General features: G+C 39.6%; 3 protein-coding genes across 3 annotated transcripts; 2 read left to right on the top strand and 1 right to left on the bottom strand.

The window, feature by feature from the left end:
- Positions 1–901: 901 nt before the first annotated feature.
- Positions 902–6,448, top strand: LOC133442416 (dehydrogenase/reductase SDR family member 11-like). Its single transcript, XM_061720405.1, has 7 exons — positions 902–1,075; positions 3,217–3,426; positions 3,580–3,674; positions 5,574–5,703; positions 5,855–5,947; positions 6,032–6,097; positions 6,196–6,448. The coding sequence occupies exons 1-7, from the start codon at positions 944–946 to the stop codon at positions 6,235–6,237; spliced, it is 768 nt and encodes a 255-aa protein (XP_061576389.1). The 5' UTR covers positions 902–943; the 3' UTR covers positions 6,238–6,448.
- A 5,275-nt stretch (positions 6,449–11,723) lies between these two features.
- proca1 (protein interacting with cyclin A1) lies at positions 11,724–16,227 on the bottom strand. The gene is made up of 4 exons (XM_061720404.1): positions 15,686–16,227; positions 14,716–14,848; positions 13,653–13,787; positions 11,724–13,555 (listed from the first exon to the last, which is right to left on the bottom strand). The coding sequence occupies exons 1-4, from the start codon at positions 16,164–16,166 to the stop codon at positions 11,890–11,892; spliced, it is 2,415 nt and encodes an 804-aa protein (XP_061576388.1). The 5' UTR covers positions 16,167–16,227; the 3' UTR covers positions 11,724–11,889.
- Positions 16,228–20,553: 4,326 nt separating this feature from the next.
- On the top strand, positions 20,554–22,111 carry LOC133442414 (P2X purinoceptor 7-like). The gene is made up of 3 exons (XM_061720403.1): positions 20,554–20,676; positions 21,319–21,362; positions 21,475–22,111. Exons 2-3 carry the CDS (start codon positions 21,357–21,359, stop codon positions 21,991–21,993), a joined length of 525 nt encoding a protein of 174 aa, XP_061576387.1. The 5' UTR covers positions 20,554–20,676; positions 21,319–21,356; the 3' UTR covers positions 21,994–22,111.
- Positions 22,112–27,938: the final 5,827 nt, after the last annotated feature.

Here is a 27,938-nt window from a genome sequence, read left to right as displayed (position 1 = left end):
AGTTATTGGAATTCAATTCATTCCCTTACACAATTAGTCCTGGACAAAATATTTGATTTAAGCAGTAGTTTATATTTATTAAATGACACATATAACTTACAACTAGATAACAAAAAATGCAGGATATTAATTGTGATCACTTACTTTGCAAAGAAATGTATACTCTTGTTTTGGAAAAATGATTCCCCTCCATCGTAGACTCACAGCATTTCTACCCTTACAAAAACTAACCTTGGAAAAATACAATCGTGGCCATCTTTTTCAAGAATTCTGGTTCCTATTCTCTGCTTTAGAGAACATCATTGTATGCTGAATGCTGTTTTATTGCTGTCATTTACTTTATGTATCTTATGTATCTGTAGGTCTTTGAGTTTTGATGCCCCTATTGTTATTTACTGTTGTTATTTTCCATATTTTTATTCACTTACTTATTTTTTTTCCCAGGTTATCTATTTTATTTATTTATTTTTTGTGTATGTTTTTGTGCTTTTTTTGGAGGGGAAAATATATATATATATATGATTATCAGTTTTAGGCATTTGAAAGCAGGAGTGTAACAAAGGGTAATTGAGTCTTTGAAAGGGGGTTTCTTGGGCTCATGTGGCAGATTATCAACTAAATAAGGAACCTTTTATTGTGGATGTCTGGAGTTAAAAGCCCAGAGCGCATCACTGATAAAGTCACGCAATTACCCCCGGGAAGTCTGATGATATTTTGATATCTTGCGATCACAGGGTAGTGGTCCTGCGCGTCAACAGCCTTCGTTTTTGATTTACGGAGCTTACGCCGTACCCTACGGCCTAGGCTGCGTCGATTTAACGCGGAACCATAATTCAGGCTATAGAAACGGGGTGGTCGCTCCTCCACCACGCCTCCATCAGCCTCCACACTCGTGAGGTTGCTGTCTCCGTGTGTCTCCGTGTGTCTCCGTGTGTGAGCAGTGATGGACCGCTGGAGGGGCAGAGTGGCTCTGGTGACCGGGGCATCGGTCGGCATCGGCGCGGCTGTGGCCGCAGAGCTGGTCCGCTGCGGGATGACGGTGGTCGGCTGCGCCCGAGACCTGGACAAATTACAGGTTTGACCCCAAGTTTACTCAACTTTCCTGAGAGTTTGTGCATAGGTAGAGAGGTTAAAGTAATGAGACAACATTGAAGGTGTAGTAACTCAACTTGGTCACAGAGTTTGTAGATGAGAAAGTAGGAAACGAGAAGTTTTACGAAGTTATTATTTCTAATGAATCTTAACCTAAGTTTATAGTTAATAAAGTTATAACTGGCGCTGTCCGGTTATTAATGGACTGATGAGAATCAGCTGCGTCAGTGTTATCTAACAAGTGTGTAAAACTTTTCGCCTGTAAACTTTACACTCACCACTCTTATGTTGTACAACATTTTTCTTTAAAAGTTAAAAAAAAATGCATTTCCAGTTCTTATTGTCTGCTTAAAATGTGATTTATAGGTCGTCAAAGAAAAATAAAAGCTTAGTGCCACAGTGACGGTAGTCTATGTCACTATTATTAATGTTCCGACTGTGATTTAATAAGTCAAACTCGTGTTTATGTTGTTGTAATAACTACTTTTACTTTTTGGACTTGTCTAAATGATATAAGTTGACAATCAAAGCATTTCTTTTCTTTAATGGGTGGTATTGGTTAAAGAAGAACACTGTAAAATCATAATTGCAGAGTAAAATGAAATATTAAATAGTGAAGAAGGTATTTAGTTAAAAACTTTTCAGAGATTAGATCTAGAACTAAACTACTAACATGTTAAACTGGAGTTATTTTGGTGCTAGAAATATAATTTTACCCTAATTTCTGCTCTCTGCTGTTATAAACTGACTTTCAAAGTTGTGCAGTCTATGTTGTAAAGCCTATTGGAAATACCTTTGAAATCTAACTCTTCGTTTTCGGCAGAGCTGTATCACATGACAGTCATCTGGAAAATTATTTTAATATTTCTTATAGCCACACAGTTTCTCTGTGATAAAGGGAATTATAAGTAGCCTTAGTTATACTGTAGCTTTGCACATGGATAGATAAATCATAGGTTGCTTCCAAAACAGAGGAATTGTGTAAGATGATGATGATGATGACATAACTGGGAATTTTGGGTTTCATAACACAGGAGGTTTGGCAACATATCTGGAGTCTGAAGCCATGATTTGCTTGGCCACAAGAGTGGCTCTCTTTCACTCTGGCTACATTACCATGGTAACCTATCCTGAATTTATAACCCACCAAAGAGAAGGCCGTGTTCAGAGTTTCAGATTAAAGCTACACAAATACGTTTTTTTTCTTTCTAATGTTAAATTGGCTCAATTTTATTGATTACTTTAAAAAAGTGTTATCTAGCCCTTGCGGCCTCCTGTTCCTGCTATTATTTTTTTCATTTATTTTTTGTTCATGCTATTAGAGAGAGAGAGAGAAAAAAATGTCGGTCATCTCTTGTGACAATACATACTGTACCACTGTACGATATGATGAAAAAACTTGCACAACTACACTGGACGTCATTGCAGAAGCAATTAAGAGACTCAAGAAAGTAATGATAGAAAAATGAACTAAAGCCTGACTAAACAAGTAAATATCAGACAAATTCATTTACATGCAAATATGATTTGCTAATACAATCACAGTCCAATCTTTGACCAGAAATGAATGTTGAAGTAAAACCTTTGGAGGGAAATGTCAAATATCCAGACTTACTGAGCTGCATGATGCATCTTTCCAATGTGTTTCTCTTCAGACAATGATGATGCATGGTTAAGGAATTATTATTAAAAATAATAGGCATAAAAAAAACACCCACTCTGATATAGAATATCATCTCCCAGGGAGTTTTTGATCCTTGTAGCTAGAGGTTAATCGGGGACATGGTCTCATAAATATTTAACACATTTAACAAACAAAGCAGCAATAAAGCCCACTGCAGTAAAATGGGCGTTGTTTGAAACTAATGGACTGAGAGACTAGATGAATGAACGAGGCTGATAGTCATTTACTTTTATTACTTTAAATGACTTTTGTGGGAAAAAAGAAAGAGAAAACTTCATTTGATAGTAGCTGATTCATTTTTGTTTTTGTCACTTGTGGATCTGTTTTAAACCATTCTTTAGAGTATATTGATAAATCTGCCAACACATTTTACATGAACTAGAACCTACTGTACATCAGCTTACCATATTTATAACGGCAGCATTGATCTTTTGTTCCAGAAACTGGCTGCAGAGTGTAAAAGTGCCGGCCACACCGGGGTCCTGGTACCCTTCAAGTGTGACCTGAGCAACGAGGAGGAGATCCAGTCCATGTTCTCAGCCATCAAAGCAGAGCACAAAGGTGTGGACGTGTGCATCAACAACGCTGGTCTGGCTCACCCAGACCCTCTGCTGAGTGGAAACACCAGCAGCTGGAAGAACATGCTGGACGTAAGAGCTCAGAGTTGTTGTAGCAAATCTGCCGTCTCATTGAGACCCAACTTCAGTTAGGAATAGTTATGTGTTGACTAACTATATAAGACAGTTTCTGTTAGTGTAAAGTTTGATTCTTCCAGATGTTTTCTTTACTGTTTACTCCTCTAGGTGAACGTTATCGCTTTGAGCATCTGCACGCGTGAGGCGTACCAGTCGATGAAGGAACGCAATGTCGACGACGGCCACATCATCAACATAAACAGGTGCAGTTTGATTTACTGCTCACAAGCAGTAGCAGTGAAGACTTAAAGAACGGCACTGTTAGGTTTATGATTTTTATTTTTTTTAATCTCTCATTGATTGGTCACATTCTAGATTTAAATAGCAATCATCATTTCTCACAACAGCGTGAGTCAACAGAGGTGGAGCTACTCACATCAGTGCTGGCTTTGTTCCAGTAAAAGTGAATCTAGACTTGTGTGGACTTGTGTGGCAGACTAATTATGTGAATGTGGGTTATAAAGTATAGTTCAGCGTTAAGATGCTGCAGAGAGTCAAGAGTCAAGTCTGTAGCTTTTTACTGAGTGTAGTGTTACTCTGATTACTGCAGTTACTCATAAGACATTAAACTCATATTATTGATTTGAGATGTTCGTCATCCACATAACTAAGAATGGAGCGGGCCACATCAACATGCACAACAATATGATATAAGCCTCCACAACAAACAATAGTTTCCTGTTTGCTCCAGTTGATCAAATGAATTAGGACTGATGTGATGAGAAAGCTTTCTTTGGTCCTTCTGTTATGAAGGAACCCTGTTAAGACTTCTTTTACTTCCCTTGCTGCACAAACTGCATTCATAAAGCATCAGTGAATTGATTTCTTTACTACTGGCCACTACCGGGGGTTGCAATGTTACTGAAATGGTGACTGCAGAGTGTATGATGTCATCAACAAAGAGTGCATTGTGCACATAAAGTACTAAGATAGATATAATCAGTTTATTTGCTGGGGAAATTTAGTTTGCAGCACAAGTCATCTGATATTTTGCACTTGCATAGCGTTTACCTTGTTCATAATCCGATCCATATAAATATTTGGGGATGTATAGATTCCATCAGTTTGATTGGTGTTGTTGTTGGTGTTGGTGTTGTCAGGACACTTTCAATGAAAGCATTTGGGGTTTTCGATAAAATGTAAAAGTTTCTTTAAAAACTATGTATTTTGAGGTGCCCAAGTGCTGTGATTATCAGTCCAGGAATCCCATTTCAGTTTATGGTCGAGCACCAAATCAAGATATTTGTAATGAGTCAGCGACTGGATCAGCTCTCCCTTGGTAAAATTGGATTGAAATGAGTTTTGTCTTCCTAAAATAAGCCAACATTTCCTTAGTCTGAGAGGTGTTGATGTTTAAATCTCTCTCTCTTCTTCTCCATCATGCAGGAGGCATCAAAACATGTGATGAAGTTTATCGGAAATAATTTTCTTTACATTTCCGCTTCTGTTGGACTTTGGGCTCCATGTAATCTTCCTTTATCAGAAATCTGAGTGTAGTTGGTCACAGATCTTTCAAGTTGGATCATTCAGTACAGTTGTTAAATCTGATGGGTTAAAAGCAGAAGACTAATTTCAGTGTGTTTCGTAAGATGTATACTGTCAAATAAAGATTAGTATTAATATTATTATGAATAATAATAATAATAATAATAATAATAATAATAATAATAATAATAATAATAATAATAATAATAATAATAATAATAATAATAATAATAATAATAATAATAATAATAATAATAATAATAATAAATGTAGCTTTTTCCAACAATGAGTGATTGCTAAGGTGAAACTTTATTTCCCCTTCAAAGACCTGGAAACAAGTTTTTCATGCTTTCATCCCCTCTTGATCAGACTGCTGCAGTGCACTGGTCAGTATGTAGGTTTAGACTGATCCACCCTGCAATGTTTGCAGAGTTCTGTTAAGCGGCACAAAAAAGCAAATTGATTTTGAGATTTTAATTGGTTGTAGAGCACTTTATTCAACTTTGTTGTTTTTCAATGTGCTGCATGATTAATTAATTGGTAAATCATGCAAATCAGTAAGTCATGTTGGTTCATGCGGACTTGGTTAGCACCCCGAACATCTGCTTGTGTTGCAGCATTTGTGGACATCGTGTGATTCCCAGCTCTGATATTCACTTCTACACGGCGACCAAGCATGCTGTGACGGCGCTGACCGAGGGCCTGAGGCAGGAGCTGCGGGAAGCCAAGACTCACATCCGAGCCACAGTGAGTCTCTGTCAGCGTGTGTCATTAAATTTAAAGCCAGGCTGATCAGTTTAATCACACCACATCACAAGCTCCATGTGCGCCGTCATTGATAAGCCAAGATCACATGCTGTTCATCCTCACGCTGACTCATGGTCCTCTCTGTCTGCAGTGTGTTTCCCCTGGTATAGTGGAAACAGAGTTTGCTCCCCGCCTTTACAGCAACAGTGCAGAAAAAGCCCATTTTCTATATTCTCAGTATAAGGTAAGATCTTACTTCTACTTTCCTTTAGTACTCTTTGTATTTACAAGGCTTTACAAGTATTTACGTGGTTCTCCTCTTTGACAGGTTCTGGAAGCAAAAGATGTCGCCGATGCTGTTACATACATCCTGAGTGCCCCTCCTCATGTGCAGGTATGTCATTTTCTTTTGTTTATTGTTGGATTTCACACATTTCTAAAGTTCGATTTTTTACTTTGAGTTAAATAATCTTTACATACCTTTTTTTCCAGATTGGAGACATTGTGATGCAATCTGTGGAGGATGTGTCGTAGTGCCGCGCCATGTGACGGCTGAATCAGTGCGCTGAAGGCTGTCCCGGCGGAGGGAATCCCGGACAGGTCACAAGTCTCAACTGAACTGACTTACAGTTGAATTAATTTACTGTCCTCGTTCCTCTTTATGTTGAGTTGTTCATCACATTTGTGGATTTTACAGACTGTAATCAATGATGCTGACAATAAAACGTTAGATTTCAAGATGAAATGTGTTTTGCTACGGCTATATTGTTAATATGGTGGGAATATGATCAGTAGCCACAAGGGACAACATTAAGTGATGTTAGGTAGAAAATGTAAAACTTATGAACCGTTGAAATACACACATTACTATATAAAAACTTATTTTTGAAAGGTCCCTTGGGTGCTCCTGTATGAGTCGTTGCATAAACTCTACCCCTGCCCTGTTGTGATTGGTGTGGTTCGTAGAAGGAAGGGTAGCAGACTTGTTTCATAAATTGTATACGGTTGACCAGGCTAATAAAGCCACCGTGATAAATAAATAAATTAAAGGGCTTCAACTGCAACACACACACACACACACACACCTCTCCAACTGCTTGTTAATGCACATTTCTAATCAGCCAATCACATGGCAGCAACTCTGCATTTAGGCATGTAGACATGGTCAAGACGATCTGCTGCAGTTCAAACCGAGCATCAGAACGGGGAAGAACGGTGATTTAAGTGACTTTGAACGTGGCATGGTTTTTGGTGCCAGACGGTCTGGTCTGTGTATTTCAGAAACTGCTGATCTACTGGGATTTTCACACACAACCATCTCTAGGGTTTGCAGAGAATGGTCTGAAATAGAGAAAATATCCAGTGAGCAGCAGTTCTGTGGGCGCAAATGCCTTGTTGATGCCAGAGGTCAGAGGAGAATGGCCGACAAATATGCAGCAACTGCGTGATACTATCATGTCAATATGGACCAAACTCTGTGAGGAATGTTTCCAGTACCTTGTTGAATCTCTGCCATGAAGGATTAAGGCAGTTCTGAAGGCAAAAGGGGGTCCAACCCGATACTAGCAAGGTGTACCTAATAAAGTGGCCAGTAAGTGTATGTGGGTGGGTGTTTTTCCTTGCATCAAGGAAACTGCACCCTGGCAACACTGCATTATGTTGGTGGCTTTTTTCAATATTAACATTTTTTTTAGTTCTTAAATCTGGTTTGATGTTGCCACTAAGACCACAAACTAAAATCACATTCATTTCCTTTAGTGTACAGCACTCGCAACATTTTAGTTAATGGATGTTGCAGGAGAGTTAGTAAACTTAACTGCAGTTTAATGATGCTATGCTGGGCTATCTGCCCAACATTTTTAACACCTTCTGTGAAATTTGCAGCCTTCCTGCTCCCTTAGGAAACTCATTAGGAATATTTCCAGATTCTTTCAACCTGGCATATTCCCCCGTCAATATCTTTCCTGTGGCTCCTTTGTTCATACATACATTATTCTGCACAGGACTAATACACAACTGTCAAAGAGATTCAGGAAACTTAAGTAGTTGCACTGTAAAGCTGCTGACATAATTACAGCCTGGAGAGTCATCCACATATTCTAATGAAATAAATTGGTTTGCCACAATGTTAGATGACATCTCTACACCTGATGATGAGCTGCTAAACCCACAAGAATCTGCAGTCCTGATGAAAGAGAAACCTATTTTAGTGTTTCTGTGTGCGTCTGCCTCTAGAGGACTGCCAGGAAAATTTCCAGTCCGCATGACGGCCAAAGTTAGCTGTAGATTGCCAACCACCTCCCACCACCTTTCTCATTTTGATGACCAGCCATTCATGCAGAACCTACGTTTGTATCCATGCCCAGCTTTAGACGATACACACCAGACTTTCTAAAGGACCGTATTGGCACCTGCTCGCACCCAAAGACAAAATCTGAGGCTAAAAAAATGTGGACAGTATTATTCCTGTTCCTCTGTTATGAATAAAACCTGATTATTGTGCTTGTGTGGAAGCAGAGAAACATGCTGCTGTTACATTTCCCGTCCTGGCCAGACGGGTGGTCCAGTCAGAAGCTGAGTGAAACCAACAACCTCCCTTTCAAGTGTTCCAGTTTACAAGAAGAAACACAAATCAAGGACTCACTGCATTAGCATCTGCTATTGCTATTGCTTGTAATGGCAACCCACTGCTGTCGTGACAGAGAAACTTACCCTCCAGTGTCTAAAGGCAAACACTTGCAGCCTAGAGAATTTCATTTTATAGTCTATGACCAGTGGCGTAACATCATGGTGGTGGACCCCGGTGTAAATATTATTTTTCTGCCCCCTCCACTGCCCTAAACAAAAGTGCACACCACATGTACTGGCCACACTCACCCTGCAAAGGCATGTAGGGGAAGTCTCCTCCTGGCCCCTGGCAGTCACGTAAATGTTGTTTCATTTATGGAGGTAGCGGGACGCTGGCTTTTTCCTCAGTTGCTCCAAAAAGCGTATCTAATTTAGTCATTTTTGCTTTATCATCATCCTGGCTCTTTTGTTCTTTTCTCTTCTGTGCGCCGCTTTTTTGTTTGGGCTTGCTAAACACAATGCTGTGCTATTTTTGTTGTTTCTTCTCTTTACCTTTTTTCTTGCTGAAAATTACCATCATGTCGTCACGTCATCAAGCACCTAACTTGACTGACAGGTAGCTAGTGAGGTGATTGGACTATTCCCTTCACAAAAACCTCCTTCATGGGCCCCTGCCGGCGTCTGGGCCTCGGTGCTGCACGAGTTGCACTGCCGGTATTTACGCCTGTGTCTATGACTATGACTCTAAAATGGAAATGGGGGATTTCAGTCTCTTGCCATCAACTACAGAGTTAAGTTCACTTTAAGAAGTTCTTCTGTCTGTGATTACCTCTGTAATGAAGTCCACTGTAGCTCAGCGAGCTAGCGTCATCCAATCACCAATGATGACCATCGCTGTTGCAGTGGGATATAGTGCCATAAAAAATATGCAGTTTGTTCAAGAGATGGTCAGGACAGGAGTCCAGAATGCTCTGGCTGGTTTTTGTCATTAACAGAATGGAGATGCAGATCCAAGAGATAGAAAATGTTTTCTAAAACATATCCCTTCAAATGAAATTGAAACTGATATTTTGACATAAAAATATCCCTGCTGTTACTTTAAGGATGCAACTTCAGTTATTCTACCCAAATTATGATGGGACCTTAAATAAAAATATCTGAAATTTTGACAATTAAATATTTCAAGGCAATTATATTAATCTTCATCAAAGTGTTTTAACGTAATATGAGCACATACATGAACCTAAAATTCACTTTTAAAAGTCATAGACAAAAATGAGAAATGGAAAATTCCTGCCATTTTCTCTTGCTGTGAGAAGCTACTTTATCATTATGTCTTACTGTGTTAGTCGTTCTGCCAGCTCAGCTTATGGTTGTGACCGAGTGCAAAGCTCCTTTAAAAATTTGGGAATCTTCCAAAAAGTATCTGGGAATTTAAGCTGTAGCATGAAAGTGTGCATTGTTGCTTTTCCCAAATTGTTTGCAGTGAGGAAATGCTGTGAATATGGCTAAGTTGGTTTTGTGAGGAGCGATGAAAGCCTAAAAAAGGAGGTATTAAATGCCTAAAACTCTAGCATATAAAATCATCTTATATGAGCATGTGAGAGTCAGCTGATCTCGAGGATTTCAGCCTTTGCACCAGCTATCCAAACCCCTTATATGTAAGAAGTGAAATAATGAGCCCTTAATAAGTGTTGAGAATGTGACCTTGTCTGAACCACTCGCATGGTAGGAAACCGGAGGATCAAAGTCTGCTGGAAACAAAAGAGCGCGGCAGGAACTCAGCATTTTCTTAACCTGTTTCTGCAACAGGAGCAAGTTGGAATCAAAACACTGATGTTCAGGCTCTACTTTCCCCTTTTGTAGAAGAGAGAGAGAGAGAGAGAGAGAGAGAGAGAGAGAGAGAGAGAGAGAGAGAGAGAGAGAGAGAGAGAGAGAGAGAGAGAGAGAGAGAGAGCTTTGATCCAAGTAAGCATGATGGTTGATTTATAATGTGCAAGCTAACTAAAAAAATGTATTTTATTATATATTATACATTTAAGGGTTGAATGGGAAGAGTACAGTGTTCATATTCAGTCTCTTATTGACAATTAGATCACAATTTCTACTACTCTCGTGCTATTGATGCTATGACTAGCAGATAACTAGCTTAGCCTTTATTAAAAACAAATGGCTGTGTCCAAAGTTTAAATAATGTAACAAAAAACAAACAAAAAAAGAATGAAAAAAAATTCTACAACCACAAACCCCACGTTTCATCAAAATTGTCTTTTTAAAGACAAAATGAGTGTCTAAACTAACAGCTACTGATTGTAGCTTTATAGTTAGCTCCTTTCATTCTGGAAGTTTCACGACAAAAAAAAACAAAACATTTTTTTAAATGGGCTAAATCTTTACCTTAAATAATCTGGATTTATTATGTCATTTGAAATGACATTTCTGATCTTATTAAATCAGTTAAAGTTTATTTTTGAATAACTTGAATTCAGGAGCCTTCAGTTCTTCTTTTTTCCTTTACTTTGTTCAGAGGAAACAGTTCACTTATCAAATAAGTGCTTGATGACTTTTTATAATTCATGGGGCACATTTTCTAGACTTTTTCTTTGCTGCCATAACATTTGATAGTGCAACATTTTTACCAGTGTTCCACCTAAGTGCAAAAGAAATAACATTTATATGTTGATATGATGCTTATGTGAGACCAGGCCAGGGTGTGACTAATCTACCCTGACCTCCCATGCACTTTAGGAGTTACAGTGAGATGTTCCCAAGCCTCTTGAGAAGTATCATCTTTCCAGCGAGTTCTGGGTCTGATCTGAGGCCTCTGGGAAGAATCGGATCAATGAAGTTGGTGAGGAGGCTGTTATGCACTTTGGTTTGATTTTCAAGTCTTACTTTTCTGAAATAATTGCTGTTTTCGATAAACCAGGGTGGATAGCTGGCTGTTGGGTAATTCTAAAGAGGTTTACTTATTTTTGTTATCTGGCTACTCAGTAGACTTCCTTACTCATATGTGCCATGCAATTCTAAACTATAAAAGCAGTAGTTTTCTTTAACCAAAGGAACCAATAAAGCGTATTTTGCTCTGATCCAATCTTAATTATTTGATCTCATCAGGTAATCAGGCTCATGGGAAGGGCTGTGCCTGTGTTGTTTATTGCATTTTTTCAGCAGCATCTTGTCTTCGCTAATTCTGGAAGTCACCCACAGAACTGGATACCCCCATTGGTGGATTTTATGACCTGCACCCGCACACAAATTCCCCCAGGGTAGTAAGTCAACCACCACGTGTATTTTCACTGTGCTATTATTGTTCAGTAATCTTTTACAACCCCCCACCCACTCAAAAACCCTCACCCTACCCCCAAAATGTCAAGCTGTTATTTACTACTAAACTACTAAAGCATGGAGAAATACATTCAAAATCAATCTGATATTTTATTACTGAGAGGCAAAACAAAGTATTTCAAATAATGATTCTCACATTACAATCAAATATAATTTAGTTTTAAAAAAAAGATTATTATTTTACTGTTCTGCATTTTCTTTGATCACGAGCCTTCAGCTATAGCTTGCTTGCTTTTCTACACTAGTCCTGCTACCTCTGCAGCACGTGGCTCATTTTTGCCTGTTAGAGTGCGCAGCTTTTCTCCTTTTCTTCCTGTTGTATTGTGCTTTTGCTTTCTCGATAGATAACTGAATACGACTGATGGTTGGTGCTGCATAGGTGGAAACCTGGGGCTCTTCAAGTCTAGCATCTTCAGTTGTGGCTGCATTGAAGAGCAAGGTTGCAGGTGTCTCTTTCTCTGTTTGTTTAGGGATGAATTCTGTGTTGTTAAGAGCTGCAGCTTTCTTACTCGTCTTCCTGTGCCGTCTGGTTGGCTGCCGGTGGAGTTTTGTCCTGACAGTAGGGGTGGCTGTCGTAAAAAGCCTCCATTCACTCTGAGTTTCCGGGTGGATCAGTGCCACTTGAGTGTCTGGAGTTGTGAGAATGGTGGACACATGTTCAGAGATGCTGGGAGAAAAACCTGCATTGTCACTTAAGGGAAAGAGAGCTGTTTTCCTCCTCCTGTTTCTCAGTCCTCTCTCTTTCAACCTTTGCCTTTTCAGGACACTGAAGGAGGAGCTTAGAGTCATATCTGGAATACTGTGTGAAAGCTGCCGCTCTGTGTTGGGTACCGGCGGTACGGTGGAAATCCCGGTGTGAGGGATCCCATTCAGGCCGTCCACAGAGGAATTTTGCCGCTGGTCAGCAGACACAGTGTGTGATGCACAATTAAGCTTCCTTCTTTTCTTCCTTCCCCCTCTGTCTGTTCTCTCTTTTGACCTATCCCTTTTGAGTTTTGGAATAATAGTGGGAGCAACTGGAGTGCTGACAACCAGTTGCTGTTCAGTGAAGCTATGCTGCTGAGACTGAGCCACTTGAGTTAAATATGCAGTGGTGGGAACAGAGACAACACTGAAGTTCTCTACTGCGTGCAGCTTTTCGGAAGAAGGGGAACGATTTTTCTCAATCTTCTTTCCTCTCCCCTTCCTTTGCCGTCTGGCACTTGTTTCTTGAGGAACAACAGTTGTTGTGGGGCTGGTTGACGGCGAAATCTTTCCTTTCAGCAGGTCAGTGTTCCACTCTTCTGGCTTCTTGTGAACGGTTGAAGGCGACTTTGTTGCAATCGTCTCCTTATCTATGGCTGGTTCATCTTTCATGACTTCATTGGAGGCCTCATCTTTTCCTCTGACCTCAAAGTCACGGTCTTCAACTCGGTTTGTGTTGATGATCGAGTGGTGGCGTCCTTTCGACTCACTGATAAAATTACTCAGCGCCAAGACTTCTTCTGCTTTGCTGCCAGCTGGTGAAACTGCAGCTCCATCTTCTGTTTTCACACCGCCTGCTGCTTTCTGCTTCCTCTTCCTCCCCTTTCCTTTTTCCTTATGCTTTTTGCTGGTTTTCTTCTTCTTCTTTCCTGCGTTTTTCCTTTTCTTCTTTTCTGAGGTTTCGGCTTCACCTTTATCAGAGTCTGCAGTGGAGCTTTGAGACGTGGAGACGGTAGCGAGCACCTTGATGAAGTCCTCGGCAGCAGTGACAACGTTTCTCAGCGAAGGCTCCTCGTGACCCAAAATCGTAGATTGAGTTGCACGCTCTTGGTTCTGCTCTTCATTGCTTTTCTTTGAGTCTTTGGAGTTAAGAGGAGCCACTGTGAGCTCATCAATGACATCAATACCTCCATAGTCATATGGCACAGAATCTCTGAGCACAGCAATGGGAAGCTTCTCATATTTTTTACACCTACAGGTGAGGGAACAAAGGGGAGGCAGTGTGAGTTGAATCCAAAAAGACACGCAAGTCAGCATGATGCATTCTTGAAATTTTAAGTGATACTCACAGGCCATACCAGTGCCGTTCAACACACTGCTCTTCATAGTCAAAATCAAAACAGGGAACACCCAGCACGTTGAAAAATGCCTGACCCATGACCCTGGAGGCTGTGTCGTTGACTTTCCTCAGACAACTTTTTAACCTGCAGAGGGAACCAAGGAGGCTTTCAAAAAGGGATACAGTTTGATTGAAGACAATTTGGAGAAGATCTGCAAAACATTACAGAAGCTGCAGGTGGATTTGAAATACAATATAATTTAAAGACATATACCATCCAGTATAGTGTTATTGTACTATTGTACTACTCTGTCTTTCCAAAACAAATCATCAAACTCAGTTCTTTTACATTTCAGGCTTCATCAAGTTTAAGATCTCTTTTATACAAAGTCGGATATAACCAATTGTTTCTGATGCAGTTCTCTATGTTGAAAGTGCCATTTCTGGACAACAAGATGCACAAATACACATCACTATATATATATATATATATATATATATATATATATATATATATATATATATATTCCTAATGTTTTCATATGGCTTCAATTCCAACAGAAGGTATAGCATATCAGAGATGTTTTTATTCTATGAACCGGGAAGGCCCCTCAGATCCTCTGGCTCTTCCTTTTTAGCTGTTCCACAGAGTAGAACTAAAACATTTGGTGATGCTGCTTTTAGCCACGATGCTCCAAAACTGTGGAACAGCCTGAGGATCTGAGAGGAGCTGGAAATGTGGACACTTTTAAACGTGGACTAAAAACTCATCTCTTTGGTCTGGCTTTTATGTAGCATCAAATTTTATAGTTTTATTCTGTTTAACAAGTATTTGTTTTATTTATGTATCTATTTCTTGTAATGTTTTTATTATCGTTATATTTTATTGTTGTGGACTGATTATATTTAGCCTTGTCAGTGTGCATTGGTCTCCCAGTTTTTTTTTATTTTTATTTTTTATTATGCTTATTTTTCAGTCAAAATGTATTTCGTGTACTTGGATGAAAGGTGCTATATAAATAGAATTTGATTGATTGATTGATATGTTTGTTTATCTTGCTGATAAAACTCACTCATTATCACAGTCACAGTGACAGAGGGCGTGCCACTTGAAGTTGGTGTATCCATAGTTGGAGGAGAAGGCGTGGATGACATGAGGACAGTGGTCATGAGTGCGGCAGCAGCTGTCAGTGTCCCCAAACTCTCCTAAAAAGAGCAGTCACTGTAAACCACACTGATACAAATATTGTGCTTGATATTAAAAAAAAAAATAAGTCAACTTTTTGCATGAGATTATTATGTAGATCAAGAAAAACTAGTCTTTGTATAAACTACTTAATTTTTTGTATGTAAATAATACATTTTGCAAGTACAGTCAACTTAATTGTGTTATGTTTACTTTATTTATTAAAATTAAGTTGACTTTACTTGCAAAGATTAAGTTGACTTTACTTGCAAATGAATTTTGTACATACTAAAAATTAAGTCGTTTATTCAAAGACTAGTCTTTCTTGATCTACATAAAAATCTCATGCGAAAAAGTTGCCTTACTTTTTTTAAAGTAGATCAAGAAAGATATTTTTACTGTGGTGTTCTACTTAAACAAATAAAGCATGTTTCATCTAAACGTTGGTCAATCTGCCCAATAGATTAAAATTGTTAAAGGAAAAGTCAATACAACAAGATCATTGTTTGTGTGTAAATGAAAAGATTGCCCCGGATTACATGCTTAGTACTGCTTGTTAAGGAAAACATGCACAATGTCTTGTTTTTTGAACAAATAAGGATTAAGTTCATGTAAAGCAACAAACTTCATTTTTAATTGTTAATATCACAGATTCAAATATGTTATATTTACTGTACATGCGCTTAGATTTATTTTTTCAGTGCAACCCTGTGGTCATTTGGCAAAGATTCATTTAAAACCTTAAGGCTGATTTATGGTTCCGCGATACACCAACGCAGAGCCTACGCCGTAGGCTACGCCGTCGCTTTAACGCGGAGCCATAATTCAGGCTTTACCTAATAAGCATTATTACTTACCTAGCTGGCTGTAGTCGTCTGCCATGTTCCCCGCCCCACACCACAGGGTTCCGGGGTAAGTAAAGCCTCTCTTGGATCGTTTTAGCCCCTTGTGCTCCTGCAGAAACTCCTGGCACACCAGCTTTGCCTCATCCATGCGCGTAAAGCGCGTCTCCAGCCGCCGGCGGCGCGCTGCGCGCTGCTCCCGCAGCCCCAGCCTGCACTCCTGCAGGAACGATCTCACCCGCTGCTGGTTCACTATGACCGAGCAGGTGACCAGTTTCCCGGCGGGGGTGACCACGGTGCGCACCACCTCGGCTCCATCGGACACCTGGTACAGGACATTCTCCCCGATGAGGGACATCTTGGCGCAGAAGGTGCCGTCGATCACGGAGAACATCTCCTGGCTCTCCTTCTCTGCGTCCAGAGCCTGGCTCAGGAAGTCTCCCCTGACCACATCCCTGTCCAGGTAGGACAGGAAGACAAAGAAGACCGACCACATGATTCAGCACCACGCGTAAAGGAGACAGCTCCCTCTCCTCGGGCTGGTCTGCTGCGCGCACGCAGCCCTGCCACTTTTAAGGACAATCTGGAGTGGTGCGATTCTTAATTCGATGAATGGCCACACTGGGAGGAGTCAGCAGGGTTAACCTCTTTCGCCTGGGCACCATCCGTCTCTCAATGACCCACTGTGAGCAGGTACAACAACCAATTCACTGTGGCACTAAGGTGAGGCAGCACAAGGAGAACCTTGGGTTAAAGGGGACCTATTATGGCACCTAATACCTATTTTAAACAGGCCTTGAATGTCTTAAAAACAAGCTTTTGATTGTTTTTGCTAAATAAATTAGAAATTCCGCCTCTGATCCATGTCTTTATCTTCCCATTCTCTAACCTCATTATCTATGCAGGATTCTGGGTGGGCGGGGCTTTGATAATGAGGCACTGTGCTGATTGGCTGCCTGAATGACGCGATACACCGCTACGAAAAAATGGCAGAAGCTCTGGCCGGTGGAGTTAGTTGTGGGCGTGGTTTCACGCATCGGAGGCCAACCTATGTAAATCGCATTTTGGTTACGTAATGAAAGGGAGCAGAATCTGAACGGCTCGTAGATCCACATCACACTGGACGGCTCATCCGGGCGGCTGTACAGACACTGCAGAATTTTGTTGCTTTCCTCCTTCTCTGAGTTGGCAGGCTGAGGGGAGACCACTTTATATATGTTAAAGCAAGAAAAAACATGTTTTTCATAAGAGGTCCCCTTTAATTTGTGGGCGATAAGAGATTGACCATCTAGTTTTCAAAGCAGAGATAGAAATGACCGATTGTTACCTCCCAACCCCCCCCAGCTCTCCCTCCCCACGAAGCGGAGATTTACTTTGGGAACATGGAGGAGGTTCGAGCTTGCGGTTTCCCATGGTAACAAGCATGGGGGGGACTGTGCCAACACAGGACTTTGGACATCTTTCAAACGCCACAAAACAGGCAGTGAATTGATGATGACCCAAATCCCGATGTTGGGACAAAACTCTTTCACTGAGGAATGTGGGAGAGGTTGGAGCTGTCTCACGCGAGCCTCAGTGAGGGCTGACTGACGAGTGTTTCATGTCCACACACCCATGCAGTTGGAATAAGCCACATATGTAGTCTAAACTGGTTCATCCATTAAGTCATGAATTCATTGTAAAAAATAAGGATTTTTTTAATAAAATAGAGAGCAAGTATTGAATATAATGTGAATATTAAACAAAAATCAATGTGTAGTTTCTTATATTTTACATATATCCTGTAAATGTATCGGTTTTTCGTTCAAAACTGTTGAAAAACCTTGAATATTCAAATTTGCACATAAGAAAAGATTGCTAAATTTGAGTTGTATTAATTTACTTGAAAAGAATTTATGATTATCAAGGATATTTTTTCCCTTATTCATCTGATTTCTATTAGTTCTTGTACGTATTTAATTTTATATTATAATATAATATATGCAATTGAAATTTTTCAGCACTTTTAATCATCAACTTTATCAGCACACATCAGACATTTTGTGGAGCTGTATCCCAAAGCGACTCATTTTGACAAGTTGATTCCAAAATACCATTTCTAGAATGATTCAGAGTGAAGGTTCCTATGTCCTTGAGAAAGTGACTTTTTCTTAGAAAGAAAGAAAATCCTGTTGTCAGGTTACATTTTTCTAATCAGCTCCTTGTTTTGTCACATGGCTGGTCTTACGCTGAGCTCAAGAGGAGGAGATCCAGCCTACTCAAGCCACTGAAATCGGATTGCTGGAAGGCGGAGAGAAATGATGTAAAATCACCAGAGGCAACATCCGACCACATCTAGGAGAAAAAAAGCTGTTTCCCATGAATTGAAGCGGTCACATCCAGAGGTATCTGGGGCAAGAAAACGGGGCTAGGGACAAACAATCCTGTTGTTGCTGTGGAGTTCAGTGATACTCTGCACATACAAAGAAAAAAAAGCCAGTTTCACTTATGTTTTCATCTATGAGGTGATTTTCCAGTCAACTGAGAAAAATTTAAAGTTTTTTGTTTTTTTCTCTCATTCTTTTTTTAACTCCGTGTAATCAATGAAATAATGTAAAATTTTATTAATTCACACATAATACAAAGATTTTATGACAAAACATTGCACTGACTCATGTAATGATGGAGTTTATTCATGGTGAGTTAGCATGTTTAAGAAGAAAAGCCTTAAAGATACACTATGTAGTTATACCTATCCAGATCAAATGTATATAATATGTGAAAAAGTAACCATAGTAACCACAAAGCAATGCCCCATATTGTATGTTTCAACCATAAACTGTATATTACAATAGATCAAGCAGGTCACATGACTACATGACCCATTGGCTTTTGAAGAGCGGTTATGAAGCCTGTTTTCTTCGTACCGGGTGCAGCGGAACTACCCTCACAAAAACATGCAACAGTCCTGGGCTATACATGCCCCCTCTGGCCAGTCAGGGCGCCAGATGGGGTGGGGAGGATCTGGCCGGAATAACGTGATCCTTCCACGCGCTACGTCCAGCCAGAGAAGCCCCACCCTGTCTGGTGAAAAGATGCGGCCTGCTCACTCCTCAGGTTAAGAAGGAGACCTGAGCTCAGTGCAGGAACTCCCGGGGTTGGTAGAGGGGAGCAATGCCCAGGACTGTCACTTCACAGTTCTCTACCTAAGTGACAGTAGAGCACTGGGTGATGAAAATGGTGAAAAAAATCAGGGCCAAAAATATTAAAAAAAAAAAAAAAAAAAGCTTTAGGCCTGGCCTGTGCGATAAACCGAAAACTTACCGTTACCAACATTCACTGCAATTGACCTATGTCAATTTTCCCATTTCAGTAAATTCTGTGTTTTGATAAAAAAAGAAAATGAACGTCTTATTGTCTGTTTTGTCTGTGTGCTGATTTTCATTCCCCTTCCAGACGGTGTACATTGTAATCGTGACTTCATCCATCCAGTCTGAACAAGAAGGGAACCACAAGAAAATGGCTGATGTTTCAAACGAAGAAGCAGCTGATAAAACCACAGACAAAATAACAGGGCTCTAAAGTAAGCATTGAGTGTGAGACTCACATTTCAACAAGTTCACACGCTCTCATGCCGCACACGGCATTTCTCATGCTGAGAAATTAACTTCAACGCACAGTAACTCCAATCAGAAAATAGAATCTTTAGTTGCTGGGTAAGGTCTGAGTTTCAGCTTCAAGCGTTCCATGAATGTGTAGCAGAGGCAACCTAAGTTACAACACACAACAAGTGCATTTATCATTATCGAGGTAAAACTGCCCAATTTATCATGATATTGATTTGAGCCTTTGTATAAACTACCAGTTATGAAATGATGATGGCTAGCCATTGGCTGAGCTGACTGTCAATCAAAAGGCTCATATTATAAATAAGTGTATTTCTTCATATACATCATATACATTCACCTAATGTGGGTCAGAAACATATTAGGTACTTAGGTGATTACAAACGGCTCAAATGGATGTTTAACTGGACAATTCTGTGTTAGAATTATTCAGATCAACATCAGTTGTTGCTTGTTGGACCAAAGTTTTCCTCTCTAGACTTTCAGGACATGTTTTTGACATGTAATAATAGGACAAAAACCATTTGTTTAAAGCAAGGACAATTGTCTGATCCTGTTTTGTTGTAATTAAAAATACATTTTTGAAAGTAAACATACAATTTTTTTAAATGATTGCAAATGATTATGATTAAAATGGCGATTAACATTTTTAATTGATTGTAGTTAAACATACAAGGGATTCTTTGCGAAAAATGAAAAATTAGAGTAAGAGTCCTTTGATTTGCACACAATCACAGATAGGTGAGCTGCTGAACAGCACCCTCTGGACAAGCTGAGGGGTCATTGTCAAACGGATGCTCTACAGACAGATGAAACAGATCATCTGCCATGCAGGGTTACAGTTTAATCATTATTTACGTAACACTTTCCTTGACAACATTTTTGACTTGGAGAGCTTACAAAAATCTAACTGAAATCTAGTGAAGATGAATATTCCTCCTTCTTAAATACTGTGTAATGGAAGAAGAGGCATCTAAATCTCTGAAAGGCGAGGTTTAGTTTTTAATCATGATCATAGGTTTCAGGCACATATAAAACCCTTCATTTTCTCCACAGTGTTCAGCTGTCAGTGGGAGGTGGGTTAATACCTGCAAAGATGTTACTTTTTTCCAAAATTCACAGTTTTGAAACAAAATGTCATTCTTGTGAATCGTGTAGATTTGAATAGTTTTAAAATATACATTTAATAAATGTTTCCAATGATTTTAGGTTTTGAATAATTTAAAGGAGCTTGCGGCTGCTTTTTAAAAATGAGACTCTCTATCGCCACCCTCACCACGGCGGCCGTTGGGGTACTGCAGCCAACAGTGAAGCCGGCACGGGAGCGCGCACAGACCCCTCACAGCACTGAGTTGTGATAGTGACGTGTGCAAAACCTCGTCAATCATGTCAAGCGACGAAGTAAGTAACTAACAATGTTCATTTTAGTCTAACTTTATTTCCTTGACAACATTAGGATATTTATTTAGCAAAATGACGGTTGTAATGTAAGTTTACCTTTCACTGGCCAAATGGTGAGTAAAACACTTCACGAGCCAATAAGCCTTATTGTTTTGTTACTGATGAGTGAAGCTTACTTTCCTCCTCTGGTTGTATTTTACGAGCATTTAGCTTTGTGTCTGCAGCCAAATTCAGACTTTGCTAATTGCCAACATAGTTAGTACAATGCTTGCTAAAAAGCTGATGAGTTATATAATGAGGTAAGTTTGCAGTAACCTGCAAACAAGTCACCTTTTGGGTACATTCATTTTTTTTGTCAACAGGCTAGGTAGTAGAAGTGAATGAAGAGGGTTTTAGTTTTGTCATCATGAAACAGCATCCAATGTGTGATGTCTCATTTATTGTGTCAAGTTACTGAGATAATTTGTGAAACCATTTCCATCATATGACAATATGAATGCTATCAATAGCACTGCACCATGACAACGTAAATACAAGAAAGAGAAAAATGTCAATGTTGAATCTGAATAAAAATTACATCAAATAAAGTCATAACATTCCTTTGCGGATAATACATATGTTCTTATTGTTCTTATGTTTCAGGATTTTGATTCAAGCTTCGAGCTGCCAGCTTAGCTGAGATGCAGGTTGGTTATAGCTATTATTTATAATAATCTTGTTATATGAATGAGTCTAGGAGCACACATACTTGAAATATTAATCTATCTCTGTAAATCTATTTCCTTGATCAATTTCTAGACGGCTTTACAGCATCTGAGCCAGGAGGAGAGGGATGTCCTCCTTCAGTCGGTGGTGACTCGTCTTCCAGGGGTGATGCTGGACATCCTCGAGTTCCGGCACCAGATACCAGGACCACATCATCCAGACACAGGGCAGCCTGCGTGGTGCACCTGCTTGAACTGCCGACGCATGCCAACACAGTTGGAAAACCTGTGCTGTCGGCAGGCTCCAGACCACTGTCTGAGCAGGAGTGCCCACCTGGAGCTGTACTGTCTGGATGAGGGTATGCTGCGTCTGGTGAGGATGACGTGGAACGACATCTTCGCTCTGGAGGACAGTCAAGAAGTGGGCAGTGACAATCGAGAGTTTCGGTTCGCTGCCTACCGGCAATTCACCATCTGGCAACATGGGCGCCTGGGAGGAGGCAACCGGAGACCAATACCAAGCTGTTGTGTCCTAAGAATCAGGGCTAAATTTCCCGACCCATTTGGGCAGTACACGGGATACAAGGAAGCCCCATTTAGGGTGGCTGACTAAAAGATAAAACAGTTATGTGCAATATATATTTTTTATTTTCATTATTTATTGGAAATGCACGTTGTTGAATTTTTTTTTTATTATTTATTTATATGTTCATAATAAAAAAATGTGTGGAAGATAATACTGTCTTGTCTTCTCCCTTTCTTGCTTCATGTAGCTGAGGCCTTTATGGAGAGAAGAGAACAGTAGCGTTAGAACATAACAAAAATGCCTCATAATCTAATCTGGTGATTGTTATTTTCAATAACCTTGGGATATCAGATATAAATAATTGCTTGGTGCAAATAATTTTACCATTAGAAATGGAAGTTCCTGACTTGAAAATGAATTAGCAGTGTATTACAAATGGTGATAGTGAGCAGAAGATTTCAAAGAGGTATTGTTTGACCTGAGCTCCACAACAACAACAATTATTTTCAGACAGGAACATGTGCATGGAGTGCTGCTTGGGTATTGCCAAAAAGTGTATCCCTCAGGTGCTCTTCATTTGGGGAGATCCATAAAATGTTGTAGACAGAAAACTGAGGCACTTCTGAGGGTAAGGTTAATTAAAATGCTTTTATTGGTGCATGGCTAATCTATTAAAAGCGTGTCTACGCGTTTCAGCCAAACTGGCCTTCGTCAGGACAGAAGTGAAAAAAGAAAGAAAGAAGAAGAAGTTTTCACTTCTGTCCTGACGAAGGCCAGTTTGGCTGAAACACGTAGACACGCTTTTAATAGATTAGCCATGCACCAATAAAAGCATTTTAATTAACCTTACCCTCAGAAGTGCCTCAGTTCTCTGTCTACAACAACAATTATTTGAAATGTGTGATGTAGGTGAACGACATACCTGTCCTCTGCGAACTTGGGTCTGGACCAGTTCTGCTGTTGGGGGGGGACAACTCCCGCAAGATTTCCAAGGCGCCTTGGGTCATCCTGTGACAGTTTGGCTCTCCTTGGGAGCCCCCCTCCATCCATACGTTTCCTCAGGATGCAACACTGCAGCTCAGGGATGTAGCTGTAGTCTTTTGCTACCTTTACCGCTTGGACACGGTAATTGCGTGACTTCTTGCTGTAGAGTCTCCTAAATCTAAAAGACAACAATATAAAGATTTACAACATGTCTCCCTCTCTCCCCTACCTTTGTTGGTAAATGGTTGTCAAACAATACTTCAACCAAATAATTTATGTACATTTTACAATTTATTACATTTTAATAAATCAGCACATTGGACAAGATATTCAGTATTATTCAGTTGTCCTGTACATCAATAAAATGTAAGACTTACGATAACTCATTATTCCGGTCAATGTAATCTGGTCGGTGATTGTGGTGGTTGTAATCTAAAGCAGCGAGAAGACACCTTGCTTCATAAACCGGAGGAGAGAAGGCAAACCTGTGTGTGCGTGGAGTGGGAGGAGACAACAGAAGTAATATAAGTCCAACCAAATAAATTCTTCCATCCTCTTGGGCATAAGGCTCGCTTGTCACATGTCTTTTCATTTGTATGGGACCAGGATAAATCAATAATTTCAAATCAGTAATTATAATAAAGACTGAATAAATCATCACAAAATCAAATTACCTTTTTCCAGCATACATCAAGATGCAGTTCTGGAAACTCTCCAGTTCTGAAGTTGACCTGTAATGTAAAACAAAGCTAAAACTTTAGAAGATTATTGTTAGAATTCCATCTTTTTATGATTTGTAATGTGTCAGGTTTCATACTGATACTATAGCTGTTCTGCTAATATAAAAAATCTTATTAATTTACTGTTGTATTGGAACCATTTACATCCAGTTCTATTCTGTAATCAAAAAAACAAAATATAAACATGAATGTGCAATAAAGTAGACATTGGAGATGAAAAGATGTGAAGATTTGTAGAATTTTTCAACTCACACACTGTTGAGCAAGTTGTTCGCTCGTTCCTCATCCAGTATAATAGCATCCACTGCAAGATCCATGGATTTGAAACTACAGACAACACATGTATGTTCATAAAGATTATTACTGGTATCGTTACTACAAAGCAAAAATGGAGCAAAATCCATCTCCCCTAAACTCACTCAACGAATACCACAAAGCTGCCCTGGATTATAAATAAAATAAATAAATAAATAAATAAATAAATAAATGTACTATAACATTTGTCATGAACACATTTACCTTTCTTCCAAAGGATCCAAAGCTTGGTCCTCACTCATTGCCTCCCTGTCAAGACAATGTCAAGAATGTAATCAGTGATGTTTGTGTAGTTGTCAAGTGTGGCTAAATACATGATTACTATGTGTAATGTAATATCAGCACTTTATGCTGTTTTAGTCATTTTTTTTCAATGTTTGTCTAACTAAAAACATACTCTCATACCCTCAGACACAGGTTCAATTGGAGATAACCGATGACAGAGTTTAGCAGCTTTTCCCTTGCTGGGTGTTGAGACTTTCCTCTCCATACTTCCCAGAGTAGCTGCTTCAGGGGGGTCCTTCTTCTTATATCTTAAAAAAAAACAACATTTTACACTCTTAGTCAGACCGCATATGTAAACAAGCTGGCTGTAACTAATGCTGCGTTCCATTTGTCCTCGGAAGTCAGAATTTCCCAGTTCCCAGTCGGAATTTTCAACTGGAACGCCCCTCGAAGTGGGATTTCCTACTGGGAAAGTGGGAGAGTCTTCACCACCCCCGAGTTACCATTCCAAGATGGCTGCCATTCCCAGTTCCCAGTTCCGATCTCCGAAGTAAATGGAACGCGGCATTAGCTACCTTTGTGTCTTTCATTTTCGGTCAGAACAAACATGGCTAAATACTTTTGCCTGCAAAAACAAAAACTATAATGATGATGATGATGATGAACCGAGTCTTGTGCAATACAAAATACGGAGAAAGACCGGAGAATGAATAGTGAATGAACGGAGCGATGAATAAATGAATGTATGGAAACTGAGCTTTTTGCCATTACGGTTGATATAGTGTGAGAGGCTTGGGGTTGATATGTGTAAGCGGCTAATGTTACTACAAAACAACAAACAAGTATGCTCCACAGCTGTGGACTAAGTTACTTCTTTGCGGCTAACGCTACTTAGCACGTTAGGCCACTCTGACTCCTTGGTAATCTCATGTGATTTTCAAATCAAGCTCTAAATATGACTTACAATGTTATCTTACCTGGTCAGTAGGAAATGAGCCATGTCAGCATCTGTTTTCAGTCCCAGTTCAAGTTGAAGCTGCCTCCATGACTCAAACGCATATCCAATGTTTACTCGTTTGCTTATCCGTGTTAACTCGTAATTTCTTTTCGACTCGCGACTTGTCTCTGATAAAGGCTTCGTTTTCTTCTTGGTAGCACTTTTTAGTGGGCTTTGAGTGGCGCTGGGTCGTTTGCCGGCTGTGGAAAAATCCATGTCTACCCAAACAGAAGTTTGGATCCACCGCGCTCGTCTTCTTCCTGAATCTAAGCCCAGCGCCGTCGAGAACGCGCATACAGCATCATGTTACGTCACATCCGCAGCCCAGCGCGGGAAAATCGGGACCGACTTGCAGCACATTTTGAAAAAAAAAAAAACAGCCCCAAGCTCCTTTAAAGAACCTTTTTCTACTCACAGAGACTCGTCATTATCGATCAGTTTATGATGACAAGAAGATAATTGCAAGATATGTAACATTGTTTAAAAGACAAAATAATTGTAATTTGGCAACTTTGACTTTCCCACTTTGAAATGAAGCTGCAGCGATCTCAACTAGCAGGTTAACATGATGATGAAGTTAGTTTCTGATTCACCCTGAAGGACCGTTCCTCTGCATTTTTGACCAGAGAAGCCTCAGACCAGGTCCAGGTCAAAAACCATAATACTTAAACAGCCCAAACTTTAAGTAACTTAACTTTAAGATGGTAAAGGACATTTAAAACACAGTTTCGGAATTATGAAACCTTTATTCTATTTGTAAAAATTTAAAATAGGTCCACTTCAATGACTATCTAGTTAGTCCAACACTGTCACCTCTTCCAGCCCTTCTGAGTTTGAAGGTCTCACCCTGACCGGTGGTCAGCCCACATGCAGACAAACAACACAAACACACTTGTCAACTTTAGATCACCTGCTGACCTGACGTGCATGTTCTTGCTCTGTGGAGAAAGCTTTGATTCCCTGATAAACCCACACAGGTGGAGGTAGCGCATGGAAACGCCACAAAGAAAAGACCCCGGCTGGAATTCAAACCTTCTCGCTGTGAGGCCGCAGTGTTCGCCACAGGACCTGCTGCCCCCACATGAACTACACTGTGGGAAAGTCGAAGTGCTGCTGGCAGAAAGTTCAAGCTCAGCTTGAACTCTGTTTCATAAAACTGGGATGAAATTTCAGATCTAGGTTTACTTAACAACACCGAGAACATCTCCATTCTGAGAACTGTGACTTATACTGTGAACACAGTGAGATCATAGGTCTGCTGCCGTGATCCAAACCTCTGATGAGCAATATCTCCAATAGTAACCTGAGGTATAAATGAAGGAGGGACAGACATCCCACTCAGTGTTTAGTGAACAGATGCAGGAAAGAATAAAGTCCCACATCTTTTGTACCACCTTTGAAATCCAGTTGCAGTCATTTTGGATTTTGAAAAGTGGGATAAAAAAAAAAGTTCAAATTCATGTTTCTACATGAATTACAAATAATTCCTGATGTGTCGTCCTGAAAGACTGAGTTTCCCAGGATGCTTCACTTTGTTCATAACGGCAACGTGACAAAGAGACTTGTGTTCAACAGCTCTGTAAAATATGTTCTTTATTCACTAATTATGAAATAAGCTTTTGTGGTAATACATCAAAGAGCTTCTCAGTGCTGGACTTGTGCAGGAGTGATGGTTTGTTCCAATGAAATAGGATATTGTTTCTTTAATATTTTCACATCAAATATTTTTTACAGATCTCAAAATAATGTCAATAATGTGCATTTACAAAGTATTGGATCTGACGATCCTGCGGTGGACTGGCAACCTTGGCTTCTGGTGGCCGGGTGACCCTTAATAGGAATGGATGGATGGATGGATGGATGAACCTGGAGGAACAGTTAACAGCATTAACAGACATCTTTGCTTGAGTGCTTAAAATACTGATTTAAAACAGAAATAATAATAGTAGTATAATATAGTATAGTACTTCAAATTATACTCCGTGGTGAGGGACCAAGCCCGTTAAGCACGAGGACACGAAGATTTTAAAGAAAAAGAGGGTTTTATTACGAAAATAACAAGATGGGCCCTTAAAAGAGGTAAAAAATAAAGCAACTAAACAATAACAGCCAACACACTGAAACAAAACCAAACTGACCTAACTTGAACAAACAAGCAAGGAACTTAAATACTGGCAGATCAGACCAATGACACACAGGGGTAAAACACTAAACATTGTTAACAAATAACCTACACAAAAAATCTAAACAAACAGTGAGGATGTAAGTTACTCTAACTTCATTCTTAAATACAAAATTGATTAATTTAACTAAAGTTATTGTGAATATTTACACAAATAACCCATTATTTCCCCCCATGATTTACCTACCCTTGGTACAGTCCCAATCGCCTTATTTTCTGGCAGCTGCATCCTGGAGTCTCCAACCATAGATATATATAAAGCCTTTATATATATATATACAGTATATATATATATATATATATATATATATATATATATATATATATATATATATATATATATATATATATATATATATATATATATATATATATATATATATATATATATATGTCTCCAACATCCCCTCAGCCATGGCCCACGCCATCAATAGCTGTGGGGCTGCAGGTGCGGCCATCACATCCGCACATAAGCTTTAATTGCATCTAAAACCCGTTCCAGCTGCATTTTTGCATCATCAATAAGAAATAATTATCTCACTGATTTGCTCCAGAAAGAGAAAAGATAAAGTGGAATAGATTGTTTTTA

Source organism: Cololabis saira, chromosome 4, assembly GCF_033807715.1.
Source record: "Cololabis saira isolate AMF1-May2022 chromosome 4, fColSai1.1, whole genome shotgun sequence".
NCBI classification, from domain to species: Eukaryota; Metazoa; Chordata; class Actinopteri; order Beloniformes; family Belonidae; genus Cololabis; species Cololabis saira.
The sequence above is the reverse complement of the archived record's forward strand: the minus strand, read 5'-3'. Positions and strand labels throughout refer to the sequence as shown.